Raw genomic sequence first — 19,800 nt, forward strand, 5'->3', positions numbered from 1 at the left:
TGCTGTATCCAGGCCTTCTCCACACTGCCGGGAATTCCATTCAAAAATATCGGGTTTAAAAAAATTAAATATACAATAAAAATGATTCAACTGTAGGATATAGGATGTAAACCCCCCAGATTTAAAAAAGCACCAAATTCTCACTTATATTTTCTGAAGATGTTTACTTAAAGGCAACGGCAACCCTGCTATTCTTTCCTAAAGTGACTCTAAACAGCAAAGGGAAACAAAATCAGCATGCAGTCCTATAAAACATGAGCTAAAGCTAATATGAGCCCCCAGCAGTCAGAGGCAGACAAATGAAGCAGGTATTTTCCAAAGTTGCACTTTTTGGTATACCTAAATTTCCCTCTTGCATTAAGATAGACTTGAAAAATCCCAAACTATCCTTTTAAATTTATTGACATCTGTGCCCTGTTTGTGTTAATAGTGGTTGGTCCTCTTGGTCTAACACCAATGAATCATATCAGCACAAAACACAGCACAGCTGGAAGTTTAACTTACTCAAAAGATTGCTCAGGCATGAGCCACAAAAGCTAATCTACTCAGATTTACCAGGCTCGGAACCAAAAAGTGATGTGAAAACCAAACAGAGGGGCAGCAGTGGCAAAGTACTGTCACATCCCAATTAAATGAAACTGTGGTGTATTTGGAAACATCCCATTTAAAGTGATACATCCCTCCATCCCTCTGCTCCTTAGGTTTTATCAGCTAGCTCACTAATATAATTAGCTAACAAGTTTTTTTGGCGGGTAGTGTTTTTGTTGTTGTTGACTAAAGCGAGTTCAAAAACAGACGTAATAATATTGAGTTTGAGTAGTTATGCTCTTGTTAAACAGTTTTACTCCAAACAGGCCTCCAGCACGTTTAGTAAATGATCTTTGCCCATTGCGTGCCTCTCTAAAACTGTAATGAGACAAGCATGGACATTACCTTGATTAAAATCAATCCCTATTGGATTACACTGTGCTACATTCCCTCACTTCCCTTCACTGATTAGAATAGAGCAGAGAAAACAGAAATCAGGAGTGAGGAGACTCATCAGAGCGCCACATGTACATACATGCAAGGATAACTTGGCAGATAATCCCTCGACTCCCCCTCACCGTCCATCACTGTCCTTATTTAGGGTACTTGCTGCTGTCATGCTGTTTTATGATCCAACAGGTTTTTTATTCCTGAATTCTTTGCATTGTAAGTGTGTAGTTGGTTGTTAACCTGAATAATTAATGTAATTCTTATATATAATACATCTTAAATAGGATATCTAACAAGAACAAGAAACATTCACAAAAACGCAATCAGCTGTGACTGAGCACATACAGTATGCGGAGGCTCAGTCCTCAACCTCAGGCTTAGGTTCCGACCTGCGGGACCTTTTTGCATGTCATTCATGTCATCTCTCCCCTTTCATGCCGTCATAATATTTAATGTCACAAAAAATCTTAAAAAAAAGAACACAATAAGCTAAACAGAAAACACAATTAAACAACAAGTAATTAAAAAAAGCTTTTGCCAGAATCTTTAAAAAAAAACATTAGAATACAAATCTTAAAAACCTCCAAGAGGAATGTATGACTCTAGTTTAGGGCATTTTCATTCCATTTATAAGGTGCACAGTACCAGTTTTGCCAAGATTAGTGTGTACAAATGAGGGAAACCTAAGGTTAAGTTACTGGATCGTGTACTAGATTTAAATGACAAAACAAAATGTTGAGGTAGTTTGGAAGCTTCAACAGTAAGGCTTTAAATGAATAATATGAGATGGCTGTTTGGTCCATCCACGGACAACAATAATGAGTACTAATTAACCCTTCATGGAGAAGCTGATGGTACAAGAAAAGTATACAACAGAAAAGAGGAAGGAATGAAATAAGTAAAGGATCAAGAAAGGAGGAAAGCAGTGAAGGAGGTAGGGATGGAAAGAAGGATGGGAGCAGGGAAGGAGTAGAGAAAAGGAACAAAGATAAGTGAGGGAGAACAGGGAGAAAGAAGGAAAAATAAAAAAGAAGCAAGAATGAAAGGAAGGGAATAAAAAAGCAGGAAACAATGAAGCAATAAGAAAATCTGAGTGAAAGGGAGGAAATGATATATAGGAAAAAGGGAGGAAGGAAAGAAGAGAGGAAGGAACCGAGGGAGGAATGAAGAAAGAGAGCGAACTAAGTCACGTCCTGCCTTTGCTCTCTATGCGGGCTCGCTGTGCCACGCGAAGGTTGTTGTTAAACTAGGCTTTAGGTGGTAAACCTCATCACCCGCGGCAACATTCTTCCACACAGTGAGATTTAACGTTACCTGCGGTCGGCCCCGCGCCTGACACGCAGCGCTTCTTTAACCAGCACCAGACAAGCACTTAGCGGGGCATCACAGGCACCGAGTCCGCCAAAGGGCACCTGAGGAGAGTCGAAAGACGCGCACAGAACCTACTGTACGGCACATACCGATCCAGGACCATGGAGACCGCAGGCAACGGCTCGGACGTGAATTACCGGAGCCAGCTCCCCGTGCTTTTTAACAACAGCAGCTTCTGTGGAAACTTCACCGACCACAACACCACGAGCATCGCGGAGTCGCGATGCGACGGGGATCGGGGACTGCCCAACAGTCTGTTAGACGACACCAACCCGGTGATCATAGCCATTGTTATCACCGCTCTCTACTCAATAGTGTGCGTGGTGGGGCTAGTTGGAAACGTGTTGGTCATGTATATCATCGTCAGGTAAGACAGCAAAGTACTTACAAAAACACTGAGTGTGTATGTGTTTTCACAGCTGTGTTGCGCATAATTAGCATTTTGCACTTTATAAACAGATCCTTCTCTAACATGATTGGAAAGGAGTCAACAGCTACCTGTACCTGTTGCTGTATAAACCATAAAGTTGTGTGTGCGTGTGTGTGTGTGTGTGTGTGTGTGTGTGTGTGTGTGTGTGTGTGTGTGTGTGTGTGTGTGTGTTGATGAGGCCGAGTGAGACTGTGTGAATGCGGTGCTGACAATGCTGCCAGGGTGCTACCGTGCGTAAAATGCCTCCAACCTCGCATCAAGTAGCTCCGGCGCGCAAAAACCGTGCCGATCGAGGGGATGGAGAGGAACTGATTTTACACAGCAATAGCCATAAGCCATAACAACAGAGGAATGCTATATGTGTTAAATATGTACAGACACAGCACACACTTGCTCTCTCTTTGTCCATTTCATCCACAATATCAACTAAACTAGAAAATCGCACCATGCTGCATGTCACTCCCATGTGAGTGCCAAACAAAGACATTATGCACCATGAATCCGGTCAGATGCTGCTTTCTTTTTTTGCATGGTTGTTTCAGTGGCTTTCCTTGTGTGGTCTCTTTATTATAATGGCAATGTATTTGCATTGTCAAAATTGACAATTTTCTCATTCAATTTCACTATAATAAAATATATATAAATATATTAATATTATGCAATTGACAATTCAATATGCAGTTTTTCAGTGCAATCCTCAATTTAGTTTAAGTTAATATATTAATATATTAAATCTTAATCAATTCCATTTCCTTTTACCATGGATTTTTGGTCTCTTAATTCAATTGGCAATGCAAAATTCAGTTACTGAAGATTGGGTTCCAGTAAAGTGGAAGCCCCGTTGTCAGTCGGTAACCAAGGAAATTACTTCCTAACTGAAGTCCTACCTTAGCAAGACGTTTGGCATTTGACATTGCCAATTGAATAAAGACACCAAAAAAGCATGGTGACCAAGTAAATGTTAATGTAAAAGACTGGGGGCGCTGTTTAGCTGGCACATTGAATAAAGAGACCAAAAATCCATGGCAAAATCAAATGGAATTGATTAAGGTAAGATTATCGTTCATTATGGTGAGATAAACATTAATGATGCTTTGCTACAAGCAGGAATTGCAGGGGCTACTTGGATGTGGTGTTTTTGTGATGGTACTCCACGGTGAGCAGGTGGGTGGAGCATCCCTCTGCATCGTCAGCAGGTGTAACAGGTTCACTAGCGTTTTGCCAGCGAGCAGTTAGCCTTCGCCTGCAGAGGGCTTCCAACTGTGGGCTCTCTTCAGCCACTCTTATAATGTTTTGTCAAAATAATTTAAACTGAATTGAGGATTGTATTCAAACTTTGCATACTGAATTGACCATTGCAAAAAGCATTGCCATTTGAATCAAGAAACCAAACCACTTCAATGCCCTTGTGCATAGCTGTGTTTATTTTACATTACATGTAAATAAGATGAGAGGCCTTAAATAGTTTTAAAGCAAGCAGATGTCATACAACTGATGTGCTGAAAGGTGTTAACTCCAGGTTGTAAACAAAGATACGTTTTATTTAGTCTCTTAAACTTCCTCTTAAAGACTTAAACTGTTCCAATATGACCCCCACTGCTTCCCCTTCTTTCGTGTTCGCTCAGCTAACATGTTGAAATCTCATTAATTGATATTTAAAACTTTGTTTCAAACAAACGTTTCAGATTGTGCCTTTAACACATTTTGAAGTGTATGTTGGTCAGATGCTCCCCAGCTTATACAATGTCATTTCAGATGAGAATGCAAGTAATAAAAGTCATTGAGTAGATGAAAGTTGGACGAGTAGAATGAGGACAGGTGAACCTGGAAAAAAGCTAGATATGAGTGGAGGCTTGAGGGAAGGCAGATTGATGGTGAACAAAGGGAAAGCTGAGAAGGATTGAGGTAAAGGTGAGAGTGGTTCTTTTTCATTTTTCCACCTTGAAATTACCAACTTCTGCCTATTTTGTAGGTCTAAAAGAATCAGTCAAGGGTGGCCGTGTGAAGGATTTACTGCGCTGAACCTGTCAGACACATGCGTAAATGGCTTGGAAATTAAAAATGTTGTTAAAAGTAGAGAATTTCTCTATCACTGCTATAATATATTATATTTTCTTTGTTACACCTGTAATTTGCCTCACTTATCCACAGTTTCTGGGCAGATGTGAATGCTCATTTTCCCGACTTTCATCCCCTTCAGTCTAAATGCTTCCCAAAATAGTTCTATTTTGCTACAGAATGCAAACATTTATGTCGGATGTGTTTTACCTCAAATTACTTATGGCAGATGTGAAAAAAGTACTAGAATATTTTACTCAAGTAAAAGCACTGTTACTTCAAAGACATGTCCTTAAGATAAATGTACTCAGATAAAAGTAAAAAATAAAAGTAGGTCTGTTAAAATGGACTCAGGACCGGACATTTTTAAAACTTTTGGGGAGAGGATGTTATATGAGAGAGCTATTAGATTCACTTTTAGGCTATACAATAATGTGTGTTGACGTGTCAAAGTAGCCTTTGCAGACTAGTAAATTGAGATTGCTCCGTTCCCGAGTTTGATACATACAGTACATATTGAATATTTGATGTATTTGAAATTTGAAAACCAGAAATTAGGATTCTACATTACTAGGCAACACACTGACATGTTCTCATCAGAATGGGTTACAAAGATAACCTAAGTGAGTTTGGTGTTGTATTCAGCTGTCTAAACATCTAAGTCTGTTATATGTTCAACTTCTCTGCTCCTTCATTCTCGAAGCATAACATAACCAGTTATCCCAGCCTCTCTGTCCCACTATAAGCAGTCCACCCAGCCTCTCTGTCGGACTATAAGCAGTCCACCCAGTCTCTCTGTCCCACTATAAGCAGTCCACCCAGCCTCTCTGTCGCACTATAAGCAGTCCACCCAGCCTCTCTGTCCCACTATAAGCAGTCTATCCAGTCTCTCTGTCCCACTATAAGCAGTCCTCCCATGCACCTTTTCTTTTTAGGAATTCTCAAAAACGTTTGTTACAATAATAAGAGTAAATGTAATTTCTTACTTCCTGCCAATGGCACTTCCAAAATGAAGTGTTGAAAGCAAAGAGAGAGCACTGGGCATACGGAAGTCAAATTACCTTTTGAAGTATAATCTATGTCTGCAGCTGTCTGGCAAGGGTACAAGAGTGTTCATGATGTATGAGTTGGCAGACAAGCTCGCATTATGTATTCCAAAGTAGTATCTACATAGCAGATGAAAGATGTGAAGGGCATTATTTCACCTTTAGCTTTCTTATCCTCGACTGTTTTGTGAGAACGGATTAAGGATGACATACCCGTCCCCTGCCTTCTCTTGACGGTACTGAAATGGTACTGACTTAGCCAGCAGTATGTGTTAAGTATGCAGGCATGCTTAGTTGTGAGCATGTTTGTGACCGAGAAGAGTTCTGTGGATTTCGACTGATTTGGAGTTTTAATGGAATTGGGAGGAAGGTAAAGGATGTGTCTCATTCCACTAACAATCACAATCCATCAGGGTCATTAACATGCATCAACCTCTTTGTCTTTCTCTCTTTTCTCTGCCTATCTTTTGGTCTTTTCTCTCTGGCGAGAGTTAACAGCCTTTTAGCTAATAACACACAGCGGATGTTTTCTGTTAAATGAAAATGCAATTCTAAACTCTGATGGGAGATGATTTTTCCCTTAGTGTCTTATAACCTTAAAGCCATAAAAACATTTACTCTCACTCTTTATCTCCCTGTCCTTTTCCTTTTGTTTGTCTGTCCCTCATCTGTTCGCTCCACACTTACATCTGCAAACTTGTGAGCAAACACAACCAGAGATCTGCACGCTCAATCGGAAAAATCAATTGCGGTTGAACAGCAAACCGCTGGGTTCCACAAGGAATATGCTGCCAGTGCAGAGTGCTTCCTGTTTCCATGGAAACACCGGGAGGCATTTTGAGCATGATGATTGCAAAATGACACCACCACCATCTAAAAACCTCTACCTCCATCCACCATCCAGCTAGATGAGCATCTGTACCTGGTCGGTCACATTCAGCAGGTGAAGCATTTTGACAACTTTGGATGCTTTAAAAGCTTTTGAACACCAGGGTATGTAAACTGCTGTTTGTACCACTGGACTGCAGCAACACAACGAATGTGAACGTATATAACTCTGTTACCATTTTCCATGACCATCCCTTCTGATGTCAAAGCAACTTTCCAACAGCTGTGTCCCTGCTGGTTATGTGAGAGTTTAAACCCAGTCACATGAAATATGATGTTATGATGAGGAGTCAACGCAATCTATTTCACAAGACAAAACGTCATAGATCCTCACAAATGTTTGTCTCTAACGGGTTTCTTGTGACTCCAGTACCCCAGCATGACAAATGTTCTCAGGCTGAGTTTTAAACAAGTGACCTGCAGTCTTTTCATGTCCTGTTTACAGCTATGCTAAAGAAACAATTCAGACAGCTTAAAATCCTTTCTAGTGCTTGTATTGATTGCAAACAAGCTACAGTTCTCTGTTTCCCTAGTCCATACTGGCCATCTCTTCAAACAATTTCAATGTAATTAATGGGGATAAAAAAGAAGTGACAGGGGGCACATTAGGAATGGATTTCTTAAAGACCAGGGTGGAAAGGGGGAGGGAGTAATTACAGCAAACAAAACAGCTAATCCTTTCAATGTACATACTGGCATCACAGTATTGTTTTAAAATAGACTTGGGAACCTATCTCTAAAACAGCCACACTTTATGCAAAACAAAAGATGTGTTTTATTTATGTTTTTAGAGTTACTGCATTGTAACAGGAAATGTGTGGGATAAAAGAGAATGGGATCCCCCTTATTAACACAAATCAGTCACTGGGTATAGTATTTCCTTTCACGAAGAAAAAAACACAGAAAATCAACCCCTGGGATCACTGACTTAATTTTAGGGCTTCTCTTTGTCTGCTTAAAAAGTGTGGATACCTTTCATGTGTATTCATCAACTTTGTCATGCATTATAGATGTGCGTTCTAGATTAATTTAAAAGAAGAGCTGTGAAGGAAAACCCACTGAACCGCCGGCAGACATGAGCACCTTCTGCAGCCCTGAAGCTCCTACCAACCCAGAGTAACATCATTATATTAGGGTTGCTTTCCTTTCTGTGTGTCTGTGCTTAGTGCACAATGCTTGGCACATCCTTCTGTTAACCTCTTCAAAAGCTAAACATTTTAGGCTGGGTGCTCTGACCTCATCTGACCTCAGTTTTTTAACACCTGTACAGCGCTGAACATGCATTCATTGTATACTCAGTGTTAACTAATGACAAGTGGACAGCTCGATAATTGCCGCTTGCCTGTGGATTTTACGCTGCAATTACGCTGTCTGCTTTCAAGAACTATCAAACTCACCTGGCACAAAATGAGTCAAAAGTAAAAATTCAAGGCCTAACCTCCACCCCCCGGCAACAATAAAACTATAAGTGAAGATTAATGAAGATTAATTGGTTGACTTGTGCGCTTAACAAAAAGCTGTCTGAATTTCAATGATCATCAGTGTTATCAGCGCAAAAGAGTTTGACAGCTCATTGTAAGACTGAGAGAGAAGGGAATTCTAAGTGCTGCTCTTTTTAATTTTGTGTATCTGCACACAACAAAGAGTCTAATTTCTTTTTCGGGAGACTGTTATGAATATATGGTGCACAGAGGTAATTAGGCATTCCTTCCTGTGTCTGTGTGTCTAAGATTAATGAGCTTCTTAAAACCACTGGACACTGCGGGAGAATTAGAGTGCTGTCCAACTAGGTTAATGGTTGTTGTGGTGTTTACGGCTGAGGTGCGTGAGTCATATGTGACTTTGTTTCCAGCGCAAAGGCGCTGCAAATTTTCACGCCGCGTCCTCACGCACCTCTGAAATTTTGTAATAAGACACGCGTTGTGCTTTCAGTTCAACATGGTCGGCTGGTAAGACAGGCTGAGCAGGTTCACCTGTACAAATATCTGTATGAGGATTTTTCATTAACAGACCACAGGGATTCAAATGGCCTTAAATATGTGTAAGGGAGACACCACACTGGGAAAGGAAAAGAAAAAGTATTTTGCTGGAGATTGGGGAAAAACATGAGAGATCGCTTAGTCAAAGCTAAATAACGGCCCTTATAGAGTGATCGTTCCACAAGGGGCAGATATAATGTAAATGAGCGGCAATGACGTTAATAATTACACAAATACAATGTTTGGCGGTACATTGATGTTCATCATTCATTGCCAGGCAGCCTCCTTTATCTCTACTACTTTTTGCTTATTCACGGATCATTTTGTTTGCATGGCCCCTAGTGTTTTGGAGAAAACTACAAAAAGCACGTGTGCATCATCTACGTAGGTTGTACCACGGTTTCAGTGTGATTATAACCAAGGCTTCAGTCTTGATACAACAGGAGGCGCTCTTTTGAACTCAAGAAATCTCTCATTCATGATCGGTTACATAAGGTCATAAAACCTCAACGTTTTACAGACCGTGACTGTGGAGACTAAAGAGATCACAGGAAAAAAAATAAAAGAATGTATTTATTAAATAAGTACTTATTTGAGGAATGTACCGATAGTCACCGTTTTGCACTGAGAAAGTTATGGACCGAATTAAGGAAAGATGATTAACTAAAGATGAGGGAACAAAAAAGACAGTTTTTGTCTCTCTCTGCTTTATGATTGATGGGTGCTCTTGGCTCTTTTGTCCATCTGTCAATTACAAAGTGACTCACTCACATACCGCAATTCTGCTCTTTATGCTCTATGACAGATAGGGTTAAACATGTCCTTCTTCATCAAAACTGGCATTTAAAATCACCAGAGGATATCGCAGATTTGCTCTCCAAATGTTAATGACGATGTTGTTACACCCTCCTACTCGTAACTGTCTGGAGCCATACGTACCAGTTTTCATACTTTTTTTTTCGAAACGTGGTTTTCCACAAGAATAGCTCACTGCTGCAAACTGCCGTGGATGAGCAAAAAAAAAACAACCAAAGAGGTAAACTGATGACCTCTTGAAGTTAAAGTTGTTCCATTTTGCAGTTTGAAAGCCTTTTCACTGCTGTGTAAAACAGTTGCATACTTAAATGTGGATTTAAGGTCAGGGCCGAGGGCACAGAGAGACCCTTTGTAGAAGATCTTCAGCACATTAGTGTTCCTAAGCAACAAGCTGATAAACTCTTCTTGAGGTCCCTGTTTCCATTACCAGCATCTCTGAAGATCAGGCTTTGGCCTAAATTGGATCCGTGTTTCTTTTTGTCTTGTTGCCAGTAATAGAAATCCATTATAAGAGTGGATGACAATAAAGTGGGGACAAGATTGTGAAACCCATGAGCAGAACACCATGCACAGGTTTTGGAATATGTATGGTGATGTACTCATTGTGATAGTTTGAAGTGTTTTGCAAATTCAGTTTTATTATCTTTTAACAAGACCAACTTTGGATTGGTCGGATTTCCATTGCAAAATAAACAGCTGTGTCTTAAAACATTCATTTACAGGTCTTTTTTTCCTAATTCCTACAAACAATTAGCTAAACACCAACACCTCTCAACATGAAGTCATTTTCAGCACATCAACATTTTAAAAACCATTTCAGCTATCTTAACTTTTTTTGTAGATGTTTAAGCCTGTTAAATAAACAAATGGACACATTTTACAAAACTACTGCCAATCAGATGTATTTGATTGATTTAGTCCTTGGTTTACATTAATTTCACTACATTACAATCAACGTCCAGGGACATAAAACTAGCTTGAAAAGGGTGATAAAAATAATGTGTGCTACAAATATGGTTTATCACAAAACCTCACACAATACCACAAATTTAAGGCTGCAATTAATATCAGAATATGTTACAGAATGCAAATAAAAAACATGATTTTTCCTTTAATTAAATCAATCAATCAATATTTATTTATATAGCTCTTTACAGCGACCAGCAAGTAGCCACAGTGCCCTTATAATAAAACAACATAACATAAAAAAAGATTAAAACAGAGAATACAGTAAAATCAGAAAAGGTTATACAAAAACGGGAGGAGAGGGAAAATGTATTAAAAACATTCTTAGTAAATATTTGTTGAGTTTGGATCTAAGAAGAGCTACATCTGTGATAGTGTGAATGTCAGGGACTAACCTGACACATTCTTGGGGCAGCAACTGTGAAAGCGCGATCACCCCACAGTGTGTACATTTTACCTTGGGACCTCTAAAACCAATTGATTTGATGACCGTAATGACCTGTTGGGCTTGGTTAAATGGTTAAAATCTCAGACAAATACTCCAGGGCCAGACAATTGAAGGTCTGTAAAACATACACTAAAATCTTGAAATCGATTCTAAAGAGCACAAGAGAACCAGTAGAGGTTGTAGAGAACGGAGTAATGTGTGCATGTCTAGAAGTATTAGTTAAAAAGCGAGCAGCCGCACATGTTGAAGGCGAGATGGAGGTTTGTTTGAGACCAACATATAGAAAATTACATTAATCCAGTCTCCAACTAGTAAGGCGTGAATTGCCTTCTCTAGTTTCTGCCTGTTAAATAAGGGCTTAACTTTAGCCAGGAGACGAAGCTGGAAAAAGCTAATTTTAACATTGCTAATCTGTTTGTCAAATTTTATGCTGCAGTCAAACAACACACCCAGATTTTTGATAGCTTGCTTAGTATATGAATCCAGGAAACCCTAACTCAAAACTGGACCGTTTGACATCTAAGAAGTACTGAAGATAATACACCATTCATTCAAATTAAGGAAGTTATGTGGCAGCAACAGCTGAATACCATTAATACAACAAAACAAGGAATTACTTCAGGTTGCTCAAATACTGAGCAACCTGAAGTAATTCCCCAAGCTGGAGAGTCTTCCATAAGACTCTCCAGCTGATCCAGAATGCTGCAGTGCGTGTGCTTACAAGATCTAAGAAAAGAGATACTCTTTCTCCTGTATTAGCTTCTCTGCATTGGCTTCCTTTAAAATCCAGGATTGAATTTAAAATCCTTCTTCCGACCTACATAGGTCTACATGGTCAGGTCCATCCTATCTTGAAGAGCTCTTAGTGCCTTATTGTCCCACTAGAGCACTGCACTCCCAGAATTCAGAGTTACTTGTGATTCCTAGAGTCTCTAAAAGAAGAATGGGAGCCAGAGTCTTTCAGACAGTGGAACCAGTCTGGGTTCAGGAGGCAGACACCATTACCACATTTAGGAGTAAAATTAAAACTCTTCTCTTTGAGAAAGCATATAGTTAGGGAGTGAGGAGTTACAGCATGTACATGATCATCAATGTGATGAGGACCTTGATTTGTCAGGCATATAATTAACTGAATCAGTCAAAAACAAATAGTCCCGTCTGTTTTTTCCCAATATAATTTGTAAATTGATTTTCTAAACTACAATATCATGACACTGTATGTATATACAGTATAAATGTTGATATTGTGCTATAAAATTCCATATACTGTGATTGAGAAATGTATTCATATCACAGATGCCTAACATGAATATTACATGCATGCAGTAAAAGCACAAATCTCAGAATCTGCCTGGCAATCGGACATGCACACAGTTTCACCCTGCAAAACCTAATCCATCATGCTCTGCACAGTGTGCATGGACATTGTTACTGCTTGGAGCCAGAGGCATACAGATTTCTGTTCACATGAGCAGCCTCTGTTTCTGCAAAAAGGCCTTAATGGTTTATCCGCACCCAGCAGCAGCCCATGAATCATGCAGGGCTACACATCCACCGGCCAGCATCGCATACTGGTGACAAATTATGTTTATCTTGCTGTGTAAGAAAAGCCATGAAAATATATCAGCTATTGTTCCAAACTGTTGACTGAAAATGTGTAGGGTTCATCTTGTCATTTGTTGAAACATGATGACAAGATTGTTGATTCACTCCAGGCGTGTTCCAAATATAGATACACAAAGCTAACACTGGTGTTTATAGGGACACTTTGAAGGTCCAGCCACGTCTCTTAATATCTGTTAGCATTCCAATATTTTCAATCTGACACATTAAACAGCGTGCCAGGCACAAACTCACAGCAAATGTTTATTTAATCCAACTAACAAAAAGGAGGTCATTAGCGGTTTTAAATATAACCTGATCCAGTTTTATTTTTTATAAACCTTTGTGTTTTTTCTACCTCACTTAACATAAAGGAATAGTCTCAGCTCTTTTATGTGTTATTACTGTGCCATTACCTGACGCTAACTAAAACCAAACTAGGTTTCTATAAAGATTTAACATTCTCCTTTAAGGGCTGTTGCACTTAAATCATTCAAGAGTGGAGGTAATATTTAGCGGCTGACGTTGGACCCATTAGACAGCATCTGATACTGGAGTGAAGAACATCCAAATGTTCGAGCAAACCTTCACAAATATACCAGTTACATTTAAAAATAAGGTTTCTCTTGTTGCAGCTAAAGCTGATCATTTTATTGACAGAGAAAGATTTAATCCTTCGTTAATGCACAATATCAACCGTGAAAACAATATAAAAACAGTCAAATTAAATAAGCTGAGCCATTTGAGTAGAGGAGTTCATCACATTGAGTCACCCAGCATGGTCACTGTTGTTGCCATGGTAAAGCACAATCGTGCCATGTGAAAACGGACAATCATCAATTTTTTAACAATAAATTCATTAACATTCAGGCACATTTAAACGGCTCCTTGTGGCATTTCCAAATTTCATTAACTGTGGAAATTCTGTGTGGGCAGAATGTATTTTCTCTAATGTGTCTAAACATGTATGTGAATAAGGTAAAAAAGGGTCTGTCAACTTAAATTATTACAATTCTAATTCTGAGAAATATGATGATTTAAAATGGACCCAAGGAAATTCACCAAAATGAAATTAAGCTGAAGCAAAACAGAAAAAAAACTAAATTGGAAAGCTGCAGCCTCACAGCAAGTTGCTACCTCTTCTCAGCTCCTAATCCCATAAAACAAACAAATTAAATGAACTTGTGTTGTGTCAACACAAAACTCAGATTGGACAGATAGTCTTGCTAGCTGTCTGGATTTACCCTGCCGAGATCTGAGAAAAGGTTAACCATAGTCCTCATAAATCCTATAGACAGTTTCAGCAACAGATGAGGCTCATTAGGGAGCCAGGCTAGAGGTTATTGGAATTTGGAATCAACAATTTCTTACCAAGCATATATAGAAGATTATATTATTTTATATTATTTGGTGTCTTCTGTCAGAGCAAGGGTAAACCAATTACAATGTTGCCATAATGGCCACATTATTCTTTTGAATTTGTTTAAACTAAAGTAGCCAATTCTCAACTGCCTAACTTTATGTAAATGTATCCAAATGAGGAAATTACATTACACAGTTGTGTTGTGCATCTGCATATGTGTCAATGATTTGGATGATTGAATAATACATGCAAGAGACAACAGCCTGTGAAACTAGGCTGAAGTATCTTCTCTCTTTTGTTTGGGATCATGTGTGATAATATTGTAATACCCTCCTCAGAATTTCTCTTCAGAATCACCTCAGGGATGATTTACCGTCTCTATCAAATCTCATCTCAAAATCTTTGATAGGTTGGTATTTATGCATGAAAGTGTTCAAATGTATTTAACTATTCCCAGGGAGCTTTCAGAGCAGGCTCAGCGTGAAGTGGACACTAGGTTGCAGGAATAGATCGAAATCTGTGAAACTATTAGAAGTGTGTCACTAATGAGTCATTTTAAAGATAACCCTGTCTCGCAGAAATAGATCAACTGACCGGTGCAGAACAAGAAGACCATAAAAAAACGCAGTTTCTTCTGATTCATTGTTCATTCATTGTTCAATTCTGTTCATTGGTCACTTGTGCATAGACATCCGTGTGTGTACAGAGGCGGCTCACTGTGTCATGAAAGTGTGTTCATTGTTTGAATGAAGCTGTAAATGATCTGAAATCTTTGAACTTGTCATCTCTGAAGTTTCCATCATCATTTCCTGATCTCAACCCCGATATCAATCTTCATTTAAGATGAAATAAAGATGGATGAGAAACAGGAGGGATGAGAAGGTATCTCACTCCCCAATGTGGGAACCACAGCTAATGGGTTGATGGAAGCCTATGAATTAAACATGATTTCAGTGAAGGGGCTGTTTTGGATGATTTTAAGGTCCATTACTGTACATCTTTCTGCAGCCTCTCCGCTTCACTGGTCCAGGAAAACACTGAGTCAAGGTAGTAAAGAGGCAGATTGAGCAATTTTTGTTGTCAAATGTAGTCACAGAAACAGCGTGATGAAGATTTTCTCTTTGCAGATGGTTACTTCTGTCTAGTCTCGCTATTGCTTTACGACCCCTTTGCTCTTCCTCTCAAAAATAGGCGGAATAATGGATCTAAACATTTTTATCTGGGACAATGTGCTTGTCTTCTATTGATGTGTAATAAACAAAGCTTCAATTTTTTGTCTTCCAAAAGTCTCTTTATGAATGATACTCATCAAATAATTACAGCCGGCATGAAAATGAAGTAATATTTTGTAACTCTGTGTTGCCAGTTAATAGAACACAAGTCATTCACGTTCCTAAAAGTGTTTTGAATTTGATGACATACCTGCTCATGGGTAGTAGAGCTGCACAATATATCATTTTTTTTATCGTCATTATAATATCAATTGGCGCAACATACAGTACATATTGCTAAAGGCTCGTGAAAGAACAAACAGCGCACACAAATAGAGCAATCATACACAGCACATTCACCCCCACCCCAACTCCCCATGACAAAAGGATCAGTTATGTTAAATTACCACAAAAACCAGGCGAAAGACACTTTTGAAATTATTTAAAAGAAAATATCAGTAGAAAAATGCACTTTATACATTTTGGTTTTGTTTGTTATTTAGTGGTGCCTTTGATATTTAAATCAATGTTCATCTGTTTATTTATCGCAAGTATTATCATTATCACAACATTCAACAATGTTATCGCATATTTTTCTTGTATCATGCAGCCTTAGTGGGTAGCTCTTTTCCGTTACCTGCTTCCAAGAAATTACTTTTATATACTGCTAATTTGAAACAGCAAATGTGTTTTAACTGAAATGCAATGCCACCTGAATATCATTAACCAACAATTAGTTTAGTTTATTATCCATTATTTTTAAGTTAAGGCTCTCCCAGCACTTGCTTAAGGTCAGTGAGAGATAATTTACTACATTAGATGGGACCTTCCAGCAACGTTTATAGTATGATGTTGGGAAAAGTTTTTTTTTTTTGTTGCAACAAAATTTGTCTGTATAGTAGGTGATGATTGAATGAATCCTTAAACAGTTGGGAAGGTCAATAAATGATATGAAGTGATTAGATATAGCTCACAGTCTTGTCTATTTCACTTAACTGACTTCCAAGGATGCTCTTACAAGTTAGTTGTGCACAACATAAAGTTTTTTTTGTGTATTGTCAGTATATTGGTATCAGTGTATCAAAACGTCAAGGGCGACGAATAAATGAAAGCGAAAAACTCATCATTAAAGCAACTCATTCGGTTGATTTAGATGAGATAAGGCCATTAGCCTCCACACAGCAAGCTGGACATGCGTAAGCCTCAGTGTTAGTACCACCCACAGGAGAAACCCAAGCTATCATCTGCAGCCAAGTTAAGAGTTGTCTGAAAGTCAATAAGGGGATGTTGGAAATTACCACCAGCTCCAGCACACTACTTAGTTTAGGGTGACAGCTTCTACTGCATTACGAGGCATGTCAGTCCCAGTTCAAATAAAGCCTGAAACAACAATCACACTAAGCTGTCAGTGTTAAAGTTTATCAGAATTTAATGAACTCATTGTCTGGTTGTTAAGAGGATTTGGGATTATTGAGGAGAGTGCTGCAACGAAATAGATAAATTACCTCCTCACCCAATCAGGGGTGGGTTTAATAAAATGAAGGCCAGAGGGTGTAATGTATCATTGTCCCTTTGTGTATCCAGATTAATTCAATAACATTACGGTAGGGATGTGTCTAAACTGTCTGTTCATGGAATAGTGCAGCAACAGTGCCTTGGAAATTAAATTAAATTAATACCTGTGTGATAAGGCTACAGTCAGCAGCACCTCTAAAGCTCTCTAATTAAAATTTTATATCACATCTGCTTAATCTGTACAAAAAACAAAGTATAAAAATGTCAGTTTGGTGCTTTACGTGGCTTTATGTGTTTTTTTAGAGAAACAATCTGTCGCGTAATAATTAATGAGTTTTGTAGGTGCTTAGGTGGATTTCAAAAGTCAGGTTAACTGTTTCCCCATTTCCAGTCTTTATGCCTAGCTAAGCTAAGCTAAGAAGCTTCATAGTCAATGATCAGAGAGGAGAGTCAATCTTCTCATCGGTCACCTATATAGATAAACATTTATATCTTTAGTTTAAAAGGAATAAGGGAAAGTACAATTAAATTTCAGAATGTTCCTCTTTCTGGATAGCTTCGTTAAAGTTTCATTGTTTGCAGGCATGTGGATCTCACTGGGGGACCTAGCAGTAAGAAACCTTTGCACATTTAACATTTTATAAAACAAAAGCAGCTTGATTAATATGTCATGCTTCAGGCAAACATCAAATTTTCAGATCAGTGTCAAACTGCAGGCTCGGGCTAAGCTTTGTGCACTTTCACTACATTTTTCTCATGAACACTGTATGTCATGTCAAATGTGTGTTAATCCTCAAAATAACAACTTGGTTATAATTGTTGCTTCTTATGCTTTCTTTGAGTCTTTGGTCTACAAAGGTTATGACGTACAAGATTGATCTTTTTAGATGATTTTCACGTGATCCAGCTTCAGCCTTGCCTGATTACGATGGGGACGGCCAGCGCTAAACATCGCATATCTCTTGGGAGACAAGAGCTCTAAACAGTTGTTTCAATCGTCTGGGTTCCATCCTCTGTGCTAATGGGTCCATGCACTTTTCCTGTTTTCTATAAAGACCCCACCATTCTCTCACTCTATGAACTGCCTCTTCTTTTTTCAGTTTCCACCATAATGGATAAAAAAGGATATTTTTGTAATGTATAAAAGGGACTGTCCCTTGAAATCTATTCATTCTTCATTCAGATAGTAAAAGCTACCACCAATTGAGAAGCAGGTTTACTTGTGGAGACTTTTGTCCTATTAGTCAATGGAATGAAAAGTGGAGTCAACCTTTTTATCTGTGTATCTAAAGTCTTTTTTTTTAATTAATTTCAAAACTTCTCTATTTCAGCAAACAGTTTTTACACAAAATGCTCTATAAGCAGCCTAAGTCATTTCTTTGTGATATATTTTAAAACGTTAAGGAGGGCTTTACTACTGTGGACAGCTTCACAAAACATCACAGGATACTGTGCACAGCTAATGAGGCACCTGAGTGCAACATACCTTTTAGTAACGGGGCAAGAATTCTGGTTTTGCATTCAAATTCTGCAAATGGGGCTCAAAATGCAGGCGTACAATCCTTTACAAGGCTCTTTCTGTGCAGAAAAAAACCACACTGGAATAATTTCTTGGCACGCTGTGTGTGTCCTTGTAGTGCCATCTTCTATATACATGTCTTTAAAGGATACATCTTTATTGCTACTTTCGGGACAATTTCCACTCAGATTATTGTGAGTGCTGTTCTAGTGTCAGAGACAATATTAAGTAGCTTAAACATTTTACTTGACATACTTGACTCAAAGTGAGTACCAATATACCCAAAACCCTGTGTGTCTTGCTCTCATGTATTGCAGGAGCATTGGGAGGCGTTATAAGTCTGTACCCTAGGGGCCTGTTGTTTTCATAAGCAAATCCATGTTCCATGTTCTCTCCAGATACACTAAAATGAAGACCGCCACCAACATCTACATCTTCAACCTCGCTCTGGCCGACGCCTTGGTCACCAGCACACTACCATTCCAGAGCGTCAACTACTTGATGGGGACCTGGCCGTTTGGAGACATACTGTGCAAGATGGTGATGTCCATTGACTACTACAACATGTTCACCTCTATCTTTACACTCACCACCATGAGCATTGATCGCTACGTCGCTGTGTGCCACCCAGTCAAAGCGCTGGACTTCCGGACACCGCGTAACGCCAAGATTGTCAACGTCTGCAACTGGATTCTCTCCTCGGCCATCGGGCTGCCTGTAATGTTCATGGCCTCCACCGACCTCACTTGTAAGCATGTGCACACTCAAGCACTGTTATATGCACACTGCAGCAGGAATTGTGTTTGGACTAAATAAAATATCTCTAAACATTCAGTATGTGATGCATTATATCACATATTGTATATCCTTTATGACAACAACCGGCTAGAACCAGGTCTCCAGGAAAAAATGATGAGATATAAAAAAGTAACCTCCAAACCTCTAGCAACCATCCACAACAGAGCTACTTTCTTTCTTAGTCCTTGGCAGACAATGAGTTCAACAAGGTCTCACAAAAAAGCACAAAACAGGAAGAAAACTTTCCGTTCATTCTCTGCATTCCAGCGTTGAAGAGCAATTATATACTCCAGCTGTCTCTATAAAAGGAAACAATCCAGATGTGTTGCTTAGGTTTTTCTGTGTAATTGCATAGAAGAACAAATGAATGCTGTATGCCTGTTGGTGACTAATACAACTAAAGAGGCAGCGTTAAAGAGGCCACCAAAGCAAAGCTTCTCTGACGGTGTCTCTGTGTAACTGCAAACGTCATGGCGTGACAACTGCCAGTGAAATTGAGTGTGATCGCGTACTGTTTGGAGGAGAGAAGCTAATGAGAGATTTACTGACTCAGTGAAGTTGGAACTCTGCATGGTGATGAAATATGTTTATTGCTTTAGCGCCACAAAATATTTTTATAGGCATTTTAATGCCTTTATTCAAGCATTGGACAGAAGCAAAATAATGAGCAAGATCATGACAGAAAATGAGCGGAAAGAGATGGGAAATTAAACGCAACAAATGGTCAGAGTCGAATGTTGTGTGTCATGGTCGAAGTATTAACTACTAGGCAACCAAGGCAATATTCATTTGTTCCATCCACTCAAATGACC

At 39.0% G+C, this 19,800-nt stretch overlaps 1 protein-coding gene across 4 annotated transcripts in view; it reads left to right on the top strand.

The window, feature by feature from the left end:
* Nucleotides 1-1,972: 1,972 nt before the first annotated feature.
* oprm1 (opioid receptor, mu 1) overlaps nt 1,973-19,800 on the top strand; it is a 21,033-nt gene continuing 3,205 nt past the window's right edge. For 2 of the 4 annotated variants that reach the window (XR_004660246.1, XM_034899028.1), the window contains exons 1-2: nt 2,451-2,716; nt 18,589-18,938. Coding sequence is in view for 2 of the 4 variants with exons in the window: in XM_034899028.1 (XP_034754919.1) it covers nt 2,451-2,716; nt 18,589-18,938 (616 nt within the window). In the remaining 2 variants the exon portion in view is untranslated. Of the gene's footprint in view, nt 2,717-18,588; nt 18,939-19,800 lie in introns of all 4 variants that reach the window. The other 2 variants (XM_034899029.1, XR_004660245.1) reach the window with 2 other exon arrangements.

Source organism: Etheostoma cragini, chromosome 17 (assembly GCF_013103735.1).
Source record: "Etheostoma cragini isolate CJK2018 chromosome 17, CSU_Ecrag_1.0, whole genome shotgun sequence".
Classification (NCBI taxonomy): Eukaryota; Metazoa; Chordata; class Actinopteri; order Perciformes; family Percidae; genus Etheostoma; species Etheostoma cragini.